General features: G+C 55.0%; 6 protein-coding genes across 6 annotated transcripts; 3 read left to right on the top strand and 3 right to left on the bottom strand.

The window, feature by feature from the left end:
* Positions 1-379: 379 nt before the first annotated feature.
* BZA05DRAFT_443850 (uncharacterized protein) lies at positions 380-1,021 on the top strand (the record flags this gene model as incomplete). Its single annotated transcript, XM_051486872.1, has 1 exon — positions 380-1,021. The coding sequence occupies one exon, from the start codon at positions 380-382 to the stop codon at positions 1,019-1,021; it is 642 nt and encodes a 213-aa protein (XP_051340849.1).
* Positions 1,022-2,069: 1,048 nt separating this feature from the next.
* On the bottom strand, positions 2,070-2,355 carry BZA05DRAFT_393943 (uncharacterized protein). The gene has a single exon (XM_051483282.1). The coding sequence runs from the start codon at positions 2,305-2,307 to the stop codon at positions 2,095-2,097; it is 213 nt and encodes a 70-aa protein (XP_051340848.1). The 5' UTR covers positions 2,308-2,355; the 3' UTR covers positions 2,070-2,094.
* Positions 2,356-2,729: 374 nt separating this feature from the next.
* BZA05DRAFT_263378 (uncharacterized protein) lies at positions 2,730-5,101 on the bottom strand. The gene is made up of 4 exons (XM_051480151.1): positions 4,844-5,101; positions 4,669-4,726; positions 3,856-4,562; positions 2,730-3,790 (listed from the first exon to the last, which is right to left on the bottom strand). The coding sequence occupies exons 1-4, from the start codon at positions 4,967-4,969 to the stop codon at positions 2,885-2,887; spliced, it is 1,797 nt and encodes a 598-aa protein (XP_051340847.1). The 5' UTR covers positions 4,970-5,101; the 3' UTR covers positions 2,730-2,884.
* Positions 5,102-8,482: 3,381 nt separating this feature from the next.
* BZA05DRAFT_313020 (uncharacterized protein) lies at positions 8,483-9,754 on the bottom strand (the record flags this gene model as incomplete). Its single annotated transcript, XM_051480344.1, has 1 exon — positions 8,483-9,754. A coding segment is annotated over one exon (1,272 nt), but the record flags the coding sequence as incomplete, so codon positions are not given.
* Positions 9,755-11,864: 2,110 nt separating this feature from the next.
* On the top strand, positions 11,865-15,360 carry BZA05DRAFT_393928 (Spc98 family-domain-containing protein). Its single transcript, XM_051483281.1, has 6 exons — positions 11,865-12,120; positions 12,209-12,238; positions 12,329-12,405; positions 12,461-13,038; positions 13,096-13,449; positions 13,507-15,360. The coding sequence occupies exons 1-6, from the start codon at positions 11,992-11,994 to the stop codon at positions 15,219-15,221; spliced, it is 2,883 nt and encodes a 960-aa protein (XP_051340845.1). The 5' UTR covers positions 11,865-11,991; the 3' UTR covers positions 15,222-15,360.
* A 124-nt stretch (positions 15,361-15,484) lies between these two features.
* On the top strand, positions 15,485-17,178 carry BZA05DRAFT_371646 (glycolipid 2-alpha-mannosyltransferase-domain-containing protein). Its single transcript, XM_051481685.1, has 3 exons — positions 15,485-16,039; positions 16,113-16,731; positions 16,799-17,178. Exons 1-3 carry the CDS (start codon positions 15,604-15,606, stop codon positions 16,956-16,958), a joined length of 1,215 nt encoding a protein of 404 aa, XP_051340844.1. The 5' UTR covers positions 15,485-15,603; the 3' UTR covers positions 16,959-17,178.
* Positions 17,179-17,188: the final 10 nt, after the last annotated feature.

Genomic DNA, 17,188 nt, shown 5'->3' with positions numbered 1-17,188 from the left:
AATGCGACTCGCATAGCTTTGCAGTAGCTCTCTCATCTGTTCGTTTTCATTCTGCACAGCCCAGTCAAGTGCGGTGCATCCATCCTTATTCACGGTGTTGACGTCGGCGCCTCCATCCAACTCCGCGGGATGGCATAGGTAGGTACCTATACCATTGTTACCCTTCTGGATGCTAAGATTAGTTCTTTACTCCAGGTGACGGCCATGTTCCTTCCACTCAGTCTAATCGAATAGGTACCGCATCCGAGTGCACATCGTAAAATGTTTAGAAAACAAATGGAATCTCGATGGCAAGCAAGGTTGCTCATGCTCTACACAGAGTGCCTTCGAGCTCGCAGTTTGTTGTGCCATTGGATTTGGAGTCCCCGCCGACCAAGGGATGGCCAATTCGTGGTTGAAACGAAGCGGCCCTGAAGCTGCTGAGCTGGAAAAGGAAATCGACTCCCTCAGACATACGACTGGATCCGATATCCAGGTGTTGTACAAAAGGGGTTTGGATTTCATGATGCATGTGCTCGGCGTAAGCAACCCTCGGAAGGATTATGGTGGATTTGAAGGTTTGCGGAAAGCAGAAGTGTATCTGCAGAGAGAGATTAAAGATCTTCGGGAGAGATTGGGAAAAGATCACGCGCTGGGGATCGAGCTCACGAGGAGTTCGCTTTCGATTAAGGATCTACTGGAAAAGACCGGTGAGGCGGAAGAGATGTGCTGGGACTACAAGCTTGCTTCGGAAAAGGTATTTGGACGCGAACACCCGTCAACTGCTGTGGCGATCATCTTACTTTCAAGATTCAGCTTGATACAGAACAAGTGGGATCAGGCGGAAAATTTGGCAGTGGCCGCCATGCAGACATGTGTGAATACTGTCGGCCACGAGAGCCCGCACACACGTGCACATGCTGTTTGGGAGAACCTCGCTCAGGTTATACAGCACATGGGAAGATATACGAAGCGGAAAACGAACGGAAAAAGCTATCAGAAACCCTTGAATGTAATGATTGATGTAATGGTCGGTGTATGAGGTATGTGCTGATGAGTAAGGCTTCAGCTTAAGTCTTGTGCCGTTCACGTGACCTATTCTTGCTTCAGCACAGCTTTTGACCACCCCTCTTACTACTATATACATGACTAAGCTACCGAGTGATGGTTATCACCTACGGTACATAGAGTAAAGAGGGTGAGTGAATATCTGTGCTACATTTTCCATCTCGTATGTCGCTACTCTGCTCTACTCTACAGGCTGCCGTACAGCTACTTATGGTCACTCAGACTATCCCACCATTTACATCGGCTTCTTCACAGCTCAAAGTCACAAATACCCGCTTAGAGATCTACTGCGTCTATTAGTCGTGGGCGTTGAGGACTGCGGAGCGACGGTCCCGAACCTCCCCGCCCCGAACCTCGCGGTCCCGAACTACTCGACGGCATATGTACTCCGCTGGACTCCGCTGGGCTATGTATGGGCCGGAAAAGGCGTAGACGGCGGCACTCACGAGCGGAGCAGGGGCAGGGGCACCAGACATCCAGACGTCCAGCTCTTCCGCGTGGCTCTGCTCTTGCAACGCAGCTCCGAGTGGCTCACTCGCTGTTCAGACTCCAGCCGTACTCGGTATCGGTATCCGAGTGGTACCTAGCGAACTCCACAGGCTCCGGTAGGGTATATGGATCACCAGGAGCACTTATGCCGTGTAGATACCCGCACCCGCCCACCCACCCGCCCGCCCGCCCGCCCGCCCGCTCGCCCGCACTAGGTATGGTCAAAGTTTCAAGATTCGACAAATATTATTCAGATACAGCCTGGCCCATCACGCCTACTTGCAAACCCATCTCATCCCTTTACGATACGATACGCAACACCTCCCCCTCCCACAATCCCCATATCCTCCCGCCTACAAACCCAATGCCCCCGAGAACCGTACAAAGCTCATTCACTAGTGACCGAGCCACACATCTCATCTCATATCATCTCACTAAACGTGGCACCGGAATCAAAATGCGAATCCAAACACGAAGACGAAGGCGAAACAGAAGAAGAAGACCAACTTTTCTTTACCCAGCCCGCACCCAGCCCTGCACCAGCCCTATCAAGCCCTATCAAGCCCTATCAAGCCCGCACGCCAACCCAGCCCGCACACCCAACCCAGCCCCGCAAACCCAATCCAGCCCCGCAAACCCGCACCCGCACCCAGCCATGTAATGCCCCCCCGCCCCGCCCAGATGCAACCTAACCAAATCAACCAAACGGCAGCCCTGAACTGAAAGGAAACAAAAACACACACACAGACACACACACAGACACACACGCATAGACGAGAGAAGAAGAAGAAAAGAAAAATAAAGGAAAAGAAACGAGAAATATTTCAACCCCCCGACCCATTCCCATCCCATTCCCCCATATCCCCTGACTCCAGCCCCATCCATTCCCGTCCCGTACTCGTGGCAGCTACCGGAGAAAACAAAACAACAGAGAGAGAGAGAGAGAAAGAAGAAGGAGAAGACACGCGTGAATACAAATTGAAAACGGCAGGCAGGTATCATGGCAGAGAAGAGAAGAGTAAAAAAGACTACTACCATCTCATTCTTTTGTATGGATGAGCAGCAGCTTTCTTCTTGTTCTTCCCTGTTGCAGAAACCCCCCTCCCCCGCCCAAACCAATCAAGCATAAAGAGAAACCCCGACGCAAACCCCCACCCGAAAAGAAGCCCGCACACCCAACAACAGCAGCCCCAACTCCAAATCCATTAAGCGCACACAACTCACTATATGAACCAACAAACAAATTGCGTCTTAATCACCAATGGATGAAACCCAATTGCTCTGTGCTTCTCTCCTTCTACAACGAGCGCCACCAAACGAATGGTTACGTCTCGTAATCTGCGGGAACCTAAGCGGCAGGCGACTTACCGCCGCCGTTGAGATCCTTTCTCCTGTCGTCGAGACCGAGGCTTCCAAGTCCGCCAGACAAGAATGAGAACGCCTCATTATCCGGTAGTCCGGCGTACAGGCCACTGCCGTTGGGTCCGGACGAAAACGCCTGCTCGGTGCGGTGATCGAAGGGGCCGCTCGAATTGGGGCCGACACCCTGGCCGAGCGAAGTGTTCAATTGAGGGAAACCGCCGCCGCCTCCACCGAGTCCAGATGGCAACCCAAAGTTATTATTGGGCTGGCCTCCAAAATGTTGCTGGGGGAAGCCACCGCCGCCAAACTGACCACCGATCGGCCCAGGTCCGCCCATCCCGTGACTGGGTCCGCCTAGCCCAACTCCACCGTATGCGGACTGCGAGTCGACCGGTGAAGGGAAAGCCGTGTCCGCCACAACTGCGGCACCAGCCCTACTGGCGCCACACCTCAAACAGCTTACGTTCTTGGCAAAGTTGTGGTAGCCACAGTTGTCGGAACCGCACTTCCAGTCGCCGGCCCTGAAAGGCACCATTCCACCGCTGTTCGGCATCGACCGGGAAGGCATGCCGTGGGCGCCTCCGTGGCTCATCGACGGTGGCTGGGGAGGAACCATCGAGGCCGGGGAGTACTGCGAGTACCCGAACATGGGGTCAGCGCTAGGCGCCGAAGCCACCGCCGGGAAAGAGCAACGGAAACAGGCAGTCCTCCGCTGGAAGTTGGAGAATCCACAAGAAGGGCAAGTCCAGTCTCCAGGTCTCGGTCGGTTCTTGCTGGGTGGGAACGGAGTCAGAATCTCGGAGGCACGGTCCAGTACGCGACTGCTGCTCGGTGAGACTTCGATGGCCTTCTCGTTCAGAGCGCGGCCGTTCATACACAAACTCTCGGCAGCCTACAAGCATAGTGTCAGTCCCAACCGACAATTCAATCCGTCACGCCGGTGAGTGAAAAAATTACCTCCTCGTGTGAGGAAAACACGGCGAATCCGGTTCCGGTGGGCTTGTGTTGATCTGGTGTCCGGAGCGTCCAAAAGGCGATGGGCCTTCCGCCGTACTGCGTAAACCAACTTTCCAGCTCTGACTGTGTGGTGTCATGGGGCAATCCATTCATGTGAAGAACCTTACTTCTCTCGCTTAGGAATGCTCTGACGTCTGCACGGGCGTCCATCGGGCGTGCCAACACATCCGGGTGCTGCTCTGGGGGCTGCGACTTCTTGATCAGACCCCTGAGCACCCGTGCCAGGGTGATGGCCTCGTCCAACGCTCTACGCGGTGACGCGGGGGCCAACGCCTGCAAGTGGAACGGGAGATTGTGCTTGATCGGGGCCGAAGATTGAATGGGCTCGACTTCGAGGGCAGCGCAGATGTTGGCAAGCGAAGAGGGGCCAAATGGAAGGGACTCAGGGTGGTGGGACTGCCAGCGCGTGTATTCCGTCCGGAGGTCGAAGGTGCGGGAATGCTGCAGGTACGGGGGTAGCACGACCGCCTTGTCCCGAGCCTCCCGAGGCAATTGGACACGGAGGTCCCAGGCGTCGAGTGTAACAAAGGTGAAGTCGAGGTTCTGAGAGAGAAGCATCTCCTGGGCGAATGCATCGAATCGGTTCACGGCGTCCCTGAAAGAGCCCGCAGTTCTAACGTGTTCCCATGTGAGGGTCGTGAGACTCGCTGCCGATCATCAGCACCATTCATTTCCAACCGGGCAATATAGCTCCGCCAAGTAGCCGTGGCCGCCATGGTTAGGGGATCATCTCAACGACCGGAGGAGACATACTGCATAGCGGAGTGATGGGTGTGTTGACGGGCCGTACGAGGATGCTTTCCCGGTGAAGCTGCAGTCCGACAGAATCATTAGCATCTCAGGCATACGGGGGATGGGGGCTGATCGCCAAGGGGGGATTGGCGATTTAGTTTCAATCCATCATGCATCCAACATCGAAGGCACCGACCTCTTCCAGTGTCTTTGCGTTCAGCAAGATCCATCCAATCTCAATGACCTCCGCGGAATCTTTGGTTACGTAGACGCCGTGCTCATCGCAAGTGGTTGCCACGTGAATAACCACATATCGATCCATCTTGTTGAATCAACCGATCTCTTCTCTTCTCTCCCGCAAAACGAAGTGAACACCGTGGAAGGAGGTGTAGAGTGAGGGCTGGCGTAGGTAGTAGTAGGTAGTGTGACCTGTTGGCTCGGACGGACGTCTTGCGGGGGGGTTGTTGATTCGCTGGCGACTGTAGACCCTAGTGAGATCAAGAAATGCTCGGTGCCTTTCGAACGAGACGGCACTGGACGAGGGAGTCGATGAGAAGGACAAAGGGCTGGAAGTCGTTAGGAGGCCGTTAACAGATAATGATGGCGGGCGATGTGTTTGAGATTGCCGGGGAGTAGTGGAGGGATGGAGACGGGATGAGAAGGGGTTGTGTGGAGCGGGTCGGGACCACGGGGAAGAATGGGGGGTGTGGTGGTGGTAGTTGAGGTTGAGGTGGTGGAGGTAGAGTAAGTGGTGGATTTGAGTTGACGGAGGGGTTTGCGGGCGAGAGGAGGAGGGGAGGGGGGGTTAGGGAGGGGAGTAAAGATGGAGAGAAGAGGGAGAAGAGAGGAGTACGAGAAGTTGTGGTTTCCTCTGACCTGTCTTGTTGTCCGGCAATGAAGTGGAAAATGAAGAGAATGGTCGTAGTGCCAGTTGCCTGGTCCGAGCTTGCGCTTGCTTGGATCTCGTACATAATTTTCTCAAGTTCTCTTCATCTTTCGAATTCGGCTTTTTTTTTAATTTTTAATTTTTTTTTAGTTTTTTTTGTTACCCTTTCTACGATGGGAGGAAAGTGGGAAGGACAACTCTGGTTAGGACCCAGTATGAATGAACTTTGCATGGGGGCCGGGCGGCCGTGGGCAACTTGACTCTAGAGTAGAGTACAAGACAAGACAAGTGCAACACCACGCGCCAGAGACACAACGTCAAACCGTTCGGAGAGAACTCGGAGAAGGTTCTAACCGTCTTCCTTTGCTGCTTCCGCATGGCGGTCTAAAGTAAAGTGGATTCGAGAGACAGTGACAGCCGCCGAACATCATCAACATCATCATCACCATAGCAACAAAATAAAAACACCAAACGACAGTCCTCCTTCCCCCTCCTCCCCCTCCCCTCCTCCCTCCCCCTTCCCTTCCCTTCCTTCATTCTACATATGCGCAGAGAAGCAAAGAGACGGTCGAGGGACTTGAACGGCGAGTGCATATGTCCACACAGACCGCAGCTCCCAGCTCGCAGCCAGTCCGCAGGCCCGTAGACCGCCAGACCACCAGTCCACCAGCCCAGTCCACCGCGCCGCGCCGGCTCTCCTTTCCTCATCTTATTATGGCCTCGCAGCCCAGCCCAGCCACCTCTTCCTAACGGGACCGATGTGGATGGAGACACCAGACACCAGCCATCAACAACCCTCGAATAATAACAATAACAACCACAATAACAATAAAAATTAATAAAAAAGGGGGGGATTTCTCGCCCTCAATCGCTCCGACTACCGGCGCTGGCTCGCTGGCTCGCTGGCTGGCTGGCTTCTTATGATATTTACTATGATACTACTTGACTAACTTACCTACCTGCGCAGAGCGAGTGAAGCTCCCCATGGGCCATTCCCATCAATGATCAGGCCACTCGTGGTCATCACCCTCAGGTATACGATATCTAGCAGCTGGGAGGGAGCTTGCTGGTCGGAATAAATATGATCAGAAGACACGCCCCCTCCCTCCCCCTCCAAAAAAGAAAAAAGCACCGAATACCAATCGAACTAGGGAGTCCCAGTGTCAGTGCCAGTGCTCGGACTCGGTTCTCCAACTCGCCAGATGAGAGATAACTGCTTGCTTACTAGCTACCTAGCATAGCACCAAGGGACCATCATAGCGAGCAGCACTTATGATCACCAACCTATCTGGGCCGGGCCGGAGCATAATTGAGGAGAGACAGATGACGATACTTACATTGGCAGGGCGGTGGCCGGCCCCACGCCCCACGCCCCACGCTCCACGTCCCACGGACACCCGATCGCTCACCGACTGGGGAAAAGTCGGCGGGAATGGGAACTTCCTTTTGCTCTGCTCTGGTACATAGGCACGATACATAGATTCCGCGAGCTTTTGACGTGTCCAGTTCGATGCATGCCCCCTATCGCGAGCCCGCAGTTGCGAACAGGTACATACATGATCATACATCCATAGGTACCTGGTCCATACAAAGGTACATGATATGTACATCCATAGGTACGTCCATAGGTACATGAGCAAGTACATGAGCAAGCACATGAGTAAGTACATGTCCACGGGCTTAGGTGCAAACGCGGGCTGCAATTCGATCGAAAGAGGACTCCCGGCCTACCTCCTCTACCTCCCCCCAGCAGCACCCAGCAGTACCCAGCAGTACCCATCCAAGCACCTACGTCACCTCAGCGCTCAGCCGTCACCTCAGTCGTCACCCCAGCGCTCAACATTCGGCAGCCGCTCACGGTCAGCGGTCACGGCAGTTTCCACGTTGCAGTGTTTCACCTTTCGCGCCCTTCCGGGACTTTCACGCCCTTCCGCGCGCCCTTCCGCGCGTGCCCAGGCCCCAGCCCAACCGACACGACAGATCAGATCGGACGGAAAAGGAAAGGGAAAAGGAAAGAAGCGCCCGTTTGCTTTTTTGTCGGGATTGACGCGTTCAACGTAACGGTAACGCGTCAATTCCTCTGCTAACTATGGGAGTGCTCGTGAAAAGTAAAGTGTATGGTAAAGTGCGGCTGACTGACCGTTGACAAACGCACTGAGAAGCAAGTGCAATCTTCTATGTAGATATGTAGAGTACAATACATGCACAAACGAACTGTGGCGTCCACTGCTACATACAATTGAGTCTGGAGTCTGGAGACTGGAGTAACTATTACCTGCTGCCCGAGTGCAGAGGTGCTACTCTAGAGTAGTTACACCTGTTCAGATGGTAGACACAATCACAGAAACTCGCTCGCGCATCGATCCGCTAGTCGCACAGTGGTATCCCCGATCTCAATCTCATGATGCACAGTACTTGTGTAGAAACAACAGCAGAGCACAAACAGCCGCCCAGCAATGGACGGCATGCACAGGAACAAGTAGATAAGTAAATAGTAGTTAAGTAGTAAGTGCACGCGCCAAATCAAATCCCGTAGGTACATAAGCAAGTACATAACCAATCAGCGCCGGCTACCACGTACAATCACCGCCAGATATCATGTCTCGAATTCCTCCTCTCCTTCTTCGCAAACCCGGGACTCGGTGGTGCAAGCCCTCCTCCCCCAGAGATGGAGGAGTAACTCTCGCCCCTGCTATGTCCCTTAGCGAAGGGAGCGTCTACGCTCCTGCTCCTTGGGCGATCCTGTGCGGCCGCAAAGCCAGGACTGGGGGGCACGAGCATATCACCGCCGCCGCCGGCGTCGCCGCCCCACTCCATAGCCTTCAGGAAGCCGCTCATGCGCGGATCCGAGAAGTCTGCGACCAGCGAGTTCCGCGGCATCTCCCACAGCGCGTGCACTTCGAGGCCGCCGGCGCGGCCCCCAGGGGTCCGCGATGTGATCGGCGGCAGTATCAGGAACTTGCTCCAGTCAAGGTGGTCTTGCTCCGCGGACTTGGTGTGGATCGTGAGCGGGTGCGAGAGAGTCGAGGAGTGCCCGGCTAGCCGCTCGGCGAATTCGGACTCGCGGACGTAGAGGGAGGTGAGGTTGGGGAGGGAGCTGGAGAGGAGCGAGGACGCAAGGTACGAGTAGTAGCTGGGCGTGGGCTTCGCGAGCGATTTGGATGAAGCGTCAGAGGTGATTTCGTAGCGGAGGGTTGTTAGGGTTCGGGATCTGAGGTGCGGCGGTTCCGGAGCTGGAAGCGTTCGAGCAACGGTGCCACGGAAGGTGAGGGATTCGAGGGATGGACACCAAGAGAGCAGCTCGTGGAGGGATTGCGGGGCGATGGTGGTGTTGGTTAGGGAGAGTTCGGTGAGGGAGGCAGCGATCATGGGCCGGCTGAGGTACATCTTGAAGCCTTCGAGAGTGAGGGCGGCGGTGACATCTTCAACGGCCAATTTGGCAAGCGCGGGGAAGAGGCCAGCGGGATTCGGAGTGGCGTCGAAGACCGCGTCCGAGATCCAAGGGAGCCCTTTCAGGGTCAAGTCCTGAAGGGCGGGAAGGGAGTTGAGCACGCGAACGAGGTCCACGTTTTCGACCCGGAGAGCTGAGAGATTGACAACCTCAAGGTTGCGCCATGGAGTTTGCGCCCAGAGGTCGACAAAGTTCTTTTCGCTGCCGGTATTCCAGGCCATTTTCCGGAGCTCCGGACAGCGAGCGTACAGGATCGCCTTCAGACTGGCACACGACGCGTCATCCGAATACACGCCCTCGGGAACGTCGCAATACCGCAGCTCAGGAGTCAGCGACACCAACCGCGCAAGGTCGGCTTTGCACGTTTCCCGCGTCATGTATGGCATCTTGACGAACTGCACCAGATAGGCCACGCGCTCGTTTTCCTGGAACGTGCGGTACAGCAGCCGCATGCGCATCTCGGGCACCTCCATGGGCGGCTCGTGTTTCTTCTGGAAGATACTCCCGCGCTTGCGCCGGGTCTGCAGCTCGTCCTCCAGACCGCAATAGTGTACCGAGTCCAGTCGTATCGAAGTGTACTGCAATCGCTCGGCCACTTCGTGCCAGCTCCGACAAACCGATCCGCACCGCGCGAGGTCTCGCATGTCGCAGAGCATGCAGCCAGCCTCGGTCGTCGATTCCTCCGCCGAGAGGTAGGTCTGGTCGACTGCATGCGGGCAAACGTAGGAGAAGATGCGCTCGAGTATTTGGTCTGGAAGTTGCGGCGCTGGGAACTGGCCGTTGCGGAAGTTGAATTGTGGGTAGTGCGAGTAGTCAGCTGGCGATGACGGCGCGCTCATGGGACGGTTCAGATTCGCATCTGGGAACCGCGGGGGCTGCAGGTAGCTATCGTCCCTAGAGGCGCGATAGTCGCCAGTGGCGTGGCCATTACTGTATTCGTCGAGTTGGGGGTTCGTGCGTGCTCTCGACCGCTTTTTAGAGCGAAAGACCTTTCGGAAGAAGTTCATGATGAATTAATTATTTACGAGGCCGTCGTCGAGCAGAGGGAGGTGTTTGGCGGACTCAGTCAGAATCGTAGGAAGGAGGGCTTTTTGAGTCGAGATGCGTCTGGTATTGTTGCTTTCACGATAGGTAGCTGGTCGTCGACGTCGACGTCGTATGTTTTTGTTTTATTGCAACGACCAACGGTAAGGTAAGCAACCAAATGGCGCTTTGGATAATGTCGATGTGAGTGAAGGCACCTCGAGAGGTATGTGCTTCGAGTAGAGCAGCGGTAGCGAGAAGATTGATGAAGCAATGACGGAAGAGGCAGGTATCATATAGAGGCAATGTCGGCCGTCGCAGTCGTGGATGGTCTCGCGATGGCAAGCGGTCGTCGCGGTCGTCGTCGGCGATTGTTCGTGAGGCACAGATGGGAGGAAAGGGAGCAGGTTCTTGTCCAAGGCCAGCCAGGTATTTAGAGTACGACAAACCGATCCCAACCAACCGATTCCTTGTCTTGCTCGTTTTGTCGGCAACTGTGCGACGGCGGCGGCGGCGGCGGGGAGGGGGTGAAGGGACATTCCCTCTCGGATAGCCACTGGGAATAAGCAGCAGCAGATCCAGCAACCCTACCTAGTCCTCAAGTTGTTATTCGCATGCTCATCGGCTGCCTATCCGAAACTGTGAAACGTCTGGCGATGCCCTGTCATTTCAGCTAACGGGTCTGGATATATCCCCAAGGCAGGCTAAGAAGGAGGACATGGGATGTATTGCGGCGCATAGAGAGCGACAGCAGTCCTCTAGAGTCTGCGGTCGACGGATCGGCAGAACATGGACATCGACATCGCCAGCAGTTGGCTGGTAACTAATCGTCCGAAACATCGCCACGAACCGCCGCCAATACCACTACCTACATCAAGCAGAACACTCCGCACCGCCGAGCGCATCACCGCCACCGCATGTCGTGTCTTCTCAGTGGAGTGGTTAGCGAGCAAGCAGCCGCCCGGCGCAGTACTACGGCGGCATGGTTGGGTCGGCTATGGCAGTTCTGCTGCTGCTGCTTCTCCTTCTTCTGCTTCTTCTCCTCCGCCATACCTATACGTTCCCTATAGACACGCCCACACCCACACATGTCTATACTGTGAGTAGATGTGCTTATAAAGTAACGTCGTGTGCGACCGGCTTTGTGCGGCAGTGGGGGAGCTGCGCAGCCAGCCGGGGAGGTAGAGACGAAAGAACCCTGCCCAGCCAGGTCGGTCTGTGGGGAAGCACTACCATGTATATATGGATGCAATAGTTATATGTGTAGCCGCCAGGCTTCAACTAGCTTCGGAACGTAAGGTCCTTCTGATGACGTCCCGTTGTCCAGTGGCCATCACCTGAAACCTCCATCCGTACTGAGGCCCGAAGTGAAGAGGATGAGCGAACAATCACAGCAGAACGGGTTGCAGCTCCCAGCTTTGTTTGATCTCTTACGCGGAATGATCTACTCTTGGTTACTGGTCCATTTTGGGACACTCAATCTCGGAAATGGCAGACGGCCTCACAGTTTCAACTAACAGACGATGGAGCGGCTCAAATTCTATCCGTTTCGGCCAACTACTGGGCCGCTCATAATCTCACTCGTCGTGTCCGAATCGGGCGAAAAATAAACCCAGAACAGAAAAATAGTCGGCATATCCGCCTGTTGAAATGCCGACGCAGAACCCCATCAACAGGCCGCTGGTCATCCTCACGAAGCCCCCAGCTGCGATTCTGTCCGGGGAGGCTGTGTCCGTCGCCATTAAGACAGACGATCATAACGGAAGCTGGCAGTTGGTACTGCGTGGCAGACTTGAAAAAGAGCGCCGCCATTCGGCACATTCGTTCGGTTTCTTCTCTGGAACCAGCTTATCTAAGCGAGGGGGAGCTCGGAGAACTCTCGTGTAACATCACATGCCGTTGGCTCTGCACGCATCCTTGCCTTGGCCTCCTCCAGTCGCGTCGTCCCGCCTACTCACATGCCTACCGACGTCCCCACGCCGGAATGAACGACACGACAGGACAACCACACCAACCAACATTAACCGACGAACGAAGCATGACATCGACGCAGCTCAAGATCAAGGCTGTGCTCGGAGAACTGATCCAACGCGAGACGGGCCTCACAATCGAGGTATCGTACCAACCGATCGGAGCAAGGGAGGGGTAGCCTCACGTTCATGGCTTCGGAGAAAGCTAACTGCCGACATCACGCATCGCAGAATGACGCAGAGAACTTTACAATCGCTCGAGTGCGTCGTCCCTCCTAAGCCTCTCGCTAGCCAGATGATGGCTGCATTGTGCAGAACTTCGCCTGACACTTCCGTTCGCCGCACAAAAAGGATTATGCGCTGGGCAAGTTCAAACACCACAAATTCGGACGCACAAACCAGTTCGACGTGATCTCGCGACTCGAAGGGTATGAGCGAATCACCCATCTCGTAGACATCTGCCGAGATTCTCACGTTTTGTAGATTGGAAGAGAAATTTCGAATCCTTAACGGCGAAGCGCTCGCCGACGCACTCCAGTCCCGAATTGCTGAACTCAAAGCCCTCATCGACATCGGAAGCTCCAAGAATAGCGTTCCGGAGTCTCTCCACCTGCTGCTCGAACTCTCGAACGAACCTCTCAAAAACACACATCTCTCCGATCTCGAGCGACTGATACCTCCTTCGCCGCCGAAAGAGCTGACCTGGGCGGATATCATTGCCGATGATCCTCTAGAAGGCGAAATTTGGGATGATGTCGACTTTGCTGCAGAGAGTAGCGACGCATGGTCCGGAGACGAGACTGCGGTTCTTCCTATACGAGAACGGTTACGGAGGGTAGGCGAAGAGTTCGACAGCACCAATAATGCCAAGCGGAGGAAGAAGCGGAGGGGGGATGAAGAGAGCGATGACGAAGAGGAGTACAGGACGTCTAGAGTAGAGGGACTTCTCGTCGATGGGGACCGCGCTGGGTTGGAGACGCTCAAGACTGCCCAGTACTGGGTAAGAGGGGTCGAACCGACCGAGAACGAGGTGGATGTGGCCCTGGGGGGCGCTACGGACTGTATGTGCATCTGCAACCACCTAATAGACTATACGCTGGCTAACATACCTGGCACAGTGAACCAAGTTTGGATAGTATCGGAACTCCAGGCGCTGCGTGAGGTGATATTCATGTTGCTCGGCCATCCTTGCGCTCTTCTGAAAAGGGGCGATGGAGACGATGCATTCATCGTTCGGATAGATCTTGAGGTACTTGAGAAACGGTTTGCGCTACGCCATGCATCTTTAAAAGGATTTGAAGCGGTGCTGGAGTGGTTTGCCGTTCAAGGCACAAACCTGAATAGAATCCGAGAATTCACCCGGAACAAGGAGGATTCTCCTGAACGGCAATCGTTCGTAGCTGCTGTGGAAGAGAAGGTCATTGCTTTGGACAAAGAGCTGATAGCCATTGAGGAGAAGTATGTCGGTAAAAGTGAGTTGATTGATGCCTTTACCCTGGCGGACTATCCACTGATGTTATGCTGTTTAGGTGAATCACAGGTCGTCTCCCTACTCGCACTCCAATCCCAACTGGAGCCATTGATACGACCGTTTGCGAGCCTGTGTCGCATCATCACAAACTTGAACAATTCGTCTCATCTAGAACAACTATACCTTGCAGCCTGTGCACTCCAATCCACTGGAAACATGCCGGCCTATAATTTCATAGCAACCATATTCTTCTCTTGCCTCCGGACCTATCTCCGCCCGATCCGTCTCTGGATGGAGGAAGGATTGATCCCGCCGGCAAGTGATTTCCTGATCGCGCAGATCGAGCCCACTGCCGAGGTGGAGCTTGGAAATTTCTGGCACTCACAATTTCACCTCCGCCGCAAACCTCATGGCAGTCTCAATGCTCCCTCGTTCGTACATCCTGTGGCACAGCGTATCCTCACGACCGGTAAATCCGTTGTCTTTCTGAAGCTGCTTCTACCCACAGCAGAGGATGCTCCAACTGCCAATTACAATCTTGAGATCACATTTGAGGATGTGTGCTACCCAGGTACCGAGCTGGCCCCGTTCTCTTCGCTATTTCTCGCCGCTTTTAACCGCTGGATCACGGCAAGGCACCATAGCATCTCTTCCCGATTAAGAAGGCATCTATTCGAGAATTGCGGCCTATGGAAATCACTCGACGCTCTTGACCTCATCTTCTTTGCTCGCAATGGATTTCTGTTCGAATCCCTCGCTCAGGGGATATTTGAAAAGCTCGACCGCAAGGCAGCGACTTGGAACGACCGCTTCCTCTTGACCGAACAGGTCCAGAGCGTGTTTTCATCTGCGCCACAGATCGAGTCGCATCGTCTTCGCATGGTGGTCAGAAAGGAAAACCTCTTCTCCCGTTCCACCCACAAAGATACGACGGGCAGAAAGACCGTCAACTCTCTCGAAAACGTGGAGGTGGAATATCGCCTCCCGTGGCCGGTCCTCAACATAGTCCGGCAGGACTCTTTCGTCACGTATCGCCGCGTGTTTACGTTTCTGCTACAGCTGCGACGCGCACGGTACCTCCTCGAGCGACTGAGCCTCCGGCGTCGGCCGGCAGATGCGGAAGCGAAAGTATTTTATGCGCTGAAGCAGAGGCTGCTGTGGTTCTCCGGAGTGATCGTTGGGTACATCACAGACCTTGTTCTCCGCCCGCTCACGGCACTATTGAAGCAGGATCTGGGGAAGGCGGATGACGTCGACGGGATGGTGGCTACACACGCAGCCTTCATCGATAAGATCAAGGAGCACTGTCTCCTCGGAACAAAGCTGGCGCCGATCCACAAGGGAATCATCAGCATCCTCAATCTGGCCGTCAAGTTCAGCCGCGTCCACTCCGCTTTCCACAGTCAGAGCAGTGAGGAAACTTCGGCACCCGGCAAAGGCGGTAGGATGAGGAGGAGACACAAGGGCCAGGACAGCTCCGACGAGGACGATGAAGACGTTGGGTATGAAGGGTCGGCGCCCGGTAGTCCGAGCAGCACCGGAATGACTACCATCCTTGGACGCGAGCTCGACGAAGACGATGAGGATGAGGACGATGATGAGCAAGCGAGGTATATGAAGAGACTGGGCGCCATACACGAGGAGGTTCGCGGACTGGTCGGGTTCGTCAAGGAGGGCTTGCGTGGAGTCGCGAGAGCGGGTGTCATGCCGCATTTGGAGATGTTGGCAGAGGCTTTGGAGGGGTATGGTGCTGGCTGGAACGGGCCGGCGTGAGGTTCAATTGAGCGGGCCTTTGGATTCTCATATAGGTAGTGATCGTTCGCTCCTCGTTCAAGAGTGCAAGGTCTTGAACACAGCATGTGCAAAACAGAAACTCGAGTGCAAAAACATGAAACCACAAACTTCGGTGAGGACGTAACACTTGATAGATACTAGAGTAGACTGAGTGCCTTCTCCAAGGGACCACGTCACACATCCTTGTGCAAGCTGGGATCAAAAGTGATAAGCACTGCTAAGACTCGTAACTCTCCGGAGCTAAAACTTTGAGGCTCCTTCGCAGCGCCCCTTATGGTACGGACCGAATAACTCAATTCCACCTCAGCCATTCAACACGTTTTGCCTTCAACTCCAACCCAACTCCACGACCATCATCACCATGGCGCTCGCGCGACCCAACGGCGTGGTACGCCTGATATTCGCGGTGCTACTACTCTCATCGTTTCTCCTGATCATCTACAACTTCTCGGCGATCAGCTCGCGGATGCCCAAGTCTCTCGAGGATGTAACAGGACACTCCCGCTTCCAACGCCCGAGAAAGGGCGGATCTCTCAAGGGCATCGATCCGCTCCTCCAGCCGGAGATGGGCCCGCCGGGAAAGCTCTACGGGCCCGGAGAGGTCAACCGCACGTCCGCCACGCTCCTCTCGCTCGTCAGGAACTCGGAGCTCCAGGGAATGCTACAGAGCATGAGGGATCTCGAGGAGACCTGGAATCATAAGTTCAATTATCCGTGGACCTTCATCAACGATGAGGAGTTCTCGAAGGAATTCAAGGAGGCGACCGCGAAGGTGGCGAGTGGCGAGGTTCGATACGGTTTGTCTCTCTCTCTCTCCCCTGTTCGATGATTGGAGGCATGTCCGCGTATAGTTATTGATATCCGTCGCAGAGATCGTGCCGAAAGACCACTGGGAGATCCCGTCGTGGATCAACAACGACCTGATGAAGGAGTCCGCCGACCTACTGACCGAAAACGGCGTGCAATACGCGAAGATGGGCTCGTACCACCAGATGTGCCGCTGGAACTCGGGCAAATTCTACCACCACCCAGCACTCAAGGACCTCCGCTGGTACTGGCGCGTCGAGCCGGGCGTGCACTTCTTCTGCGACGTGGACTACGACGTGTTCCGCTATATGGAGGACAACGACAAGCTCTACGGCTTCGTGATCAACCTGTACGACTCGCCGGAGTCGATCGAAACCCTCTGGCCGCAGACCCTCGAGTTCCTCGCCGAGCATCCCGAGTATATCCATCCCAACAGCGCCATGAGTTGGCTTACCGACGCCAAGAACCGCCCCGAGCACAATCGCAAGGCGAACGGGTACTCTACGTGCCACTTCTGGAGCAACTTCGAGATCGGAGACATGAACTTCTGGAGGTCCAAGCCGTACGAGGACTACTTTGAGCACTTGGACAGAGCCGGCGGGTTCTTCTACGAGCGCTGGGGCGACGCTCCGGTTCACAGCATAGGACTCGGCTTGTTCGCGGATAAGGACAAGATCCATTGGTACGCAGCTCATCTTTCCACATCCTTCACCACCCCTCCTCGCAACCCCCACTAACACACACCACAGGTTCCGCGACATCGGCTACCAACACATCCCGTACTTCAACTGTCCCAGCAGTCCTAAATGCAAGAAGCGCTGCAAGCCGGGAATGTTCACCGACGGCAGCTCGGAGCTGGACGAGGAGGACTGTCGCGCCAATTGGTTCGAGATGGCGCATATGAACTAGTCTCCTCCCCACTCCCCCACCACCCCCCCACCCCACAACACAAAATTGGGTTCTTGTTTTGATTATAGGGTTGGAGTTTTTCTTCTTTCGTCTTTCTTTCTTTCTTTCTGTTTTGTTTCGTTCGTTTTCGCTTCGCTTTTGCGTCCGATGCCACTTGTCTTGTCTCGTCTTGTATAGTTCGTTTTTGGGATTGATTGCGTGCATGCGTGCGGTGGGGGGGGGGGGGGGGG

This window comes from Tricharina praecox (assembly GCF_024521635.1).
Source record: "Tricharina praecox strain CBS 144465 chromosome Unknown BZA05scaffold_8, whole genome shotgun sequence".
NCBI classification, from domain to species: domain Eukaryota; kingdom Fungi; phylum Ascomycota; class Pezizomycetes; order Pezizales; family Pyronemataceae; genus Tricharina; species Tricharina praecox.
This window is presented reverse-complemented; position numbering and strand designations above follow the sequence as displayed.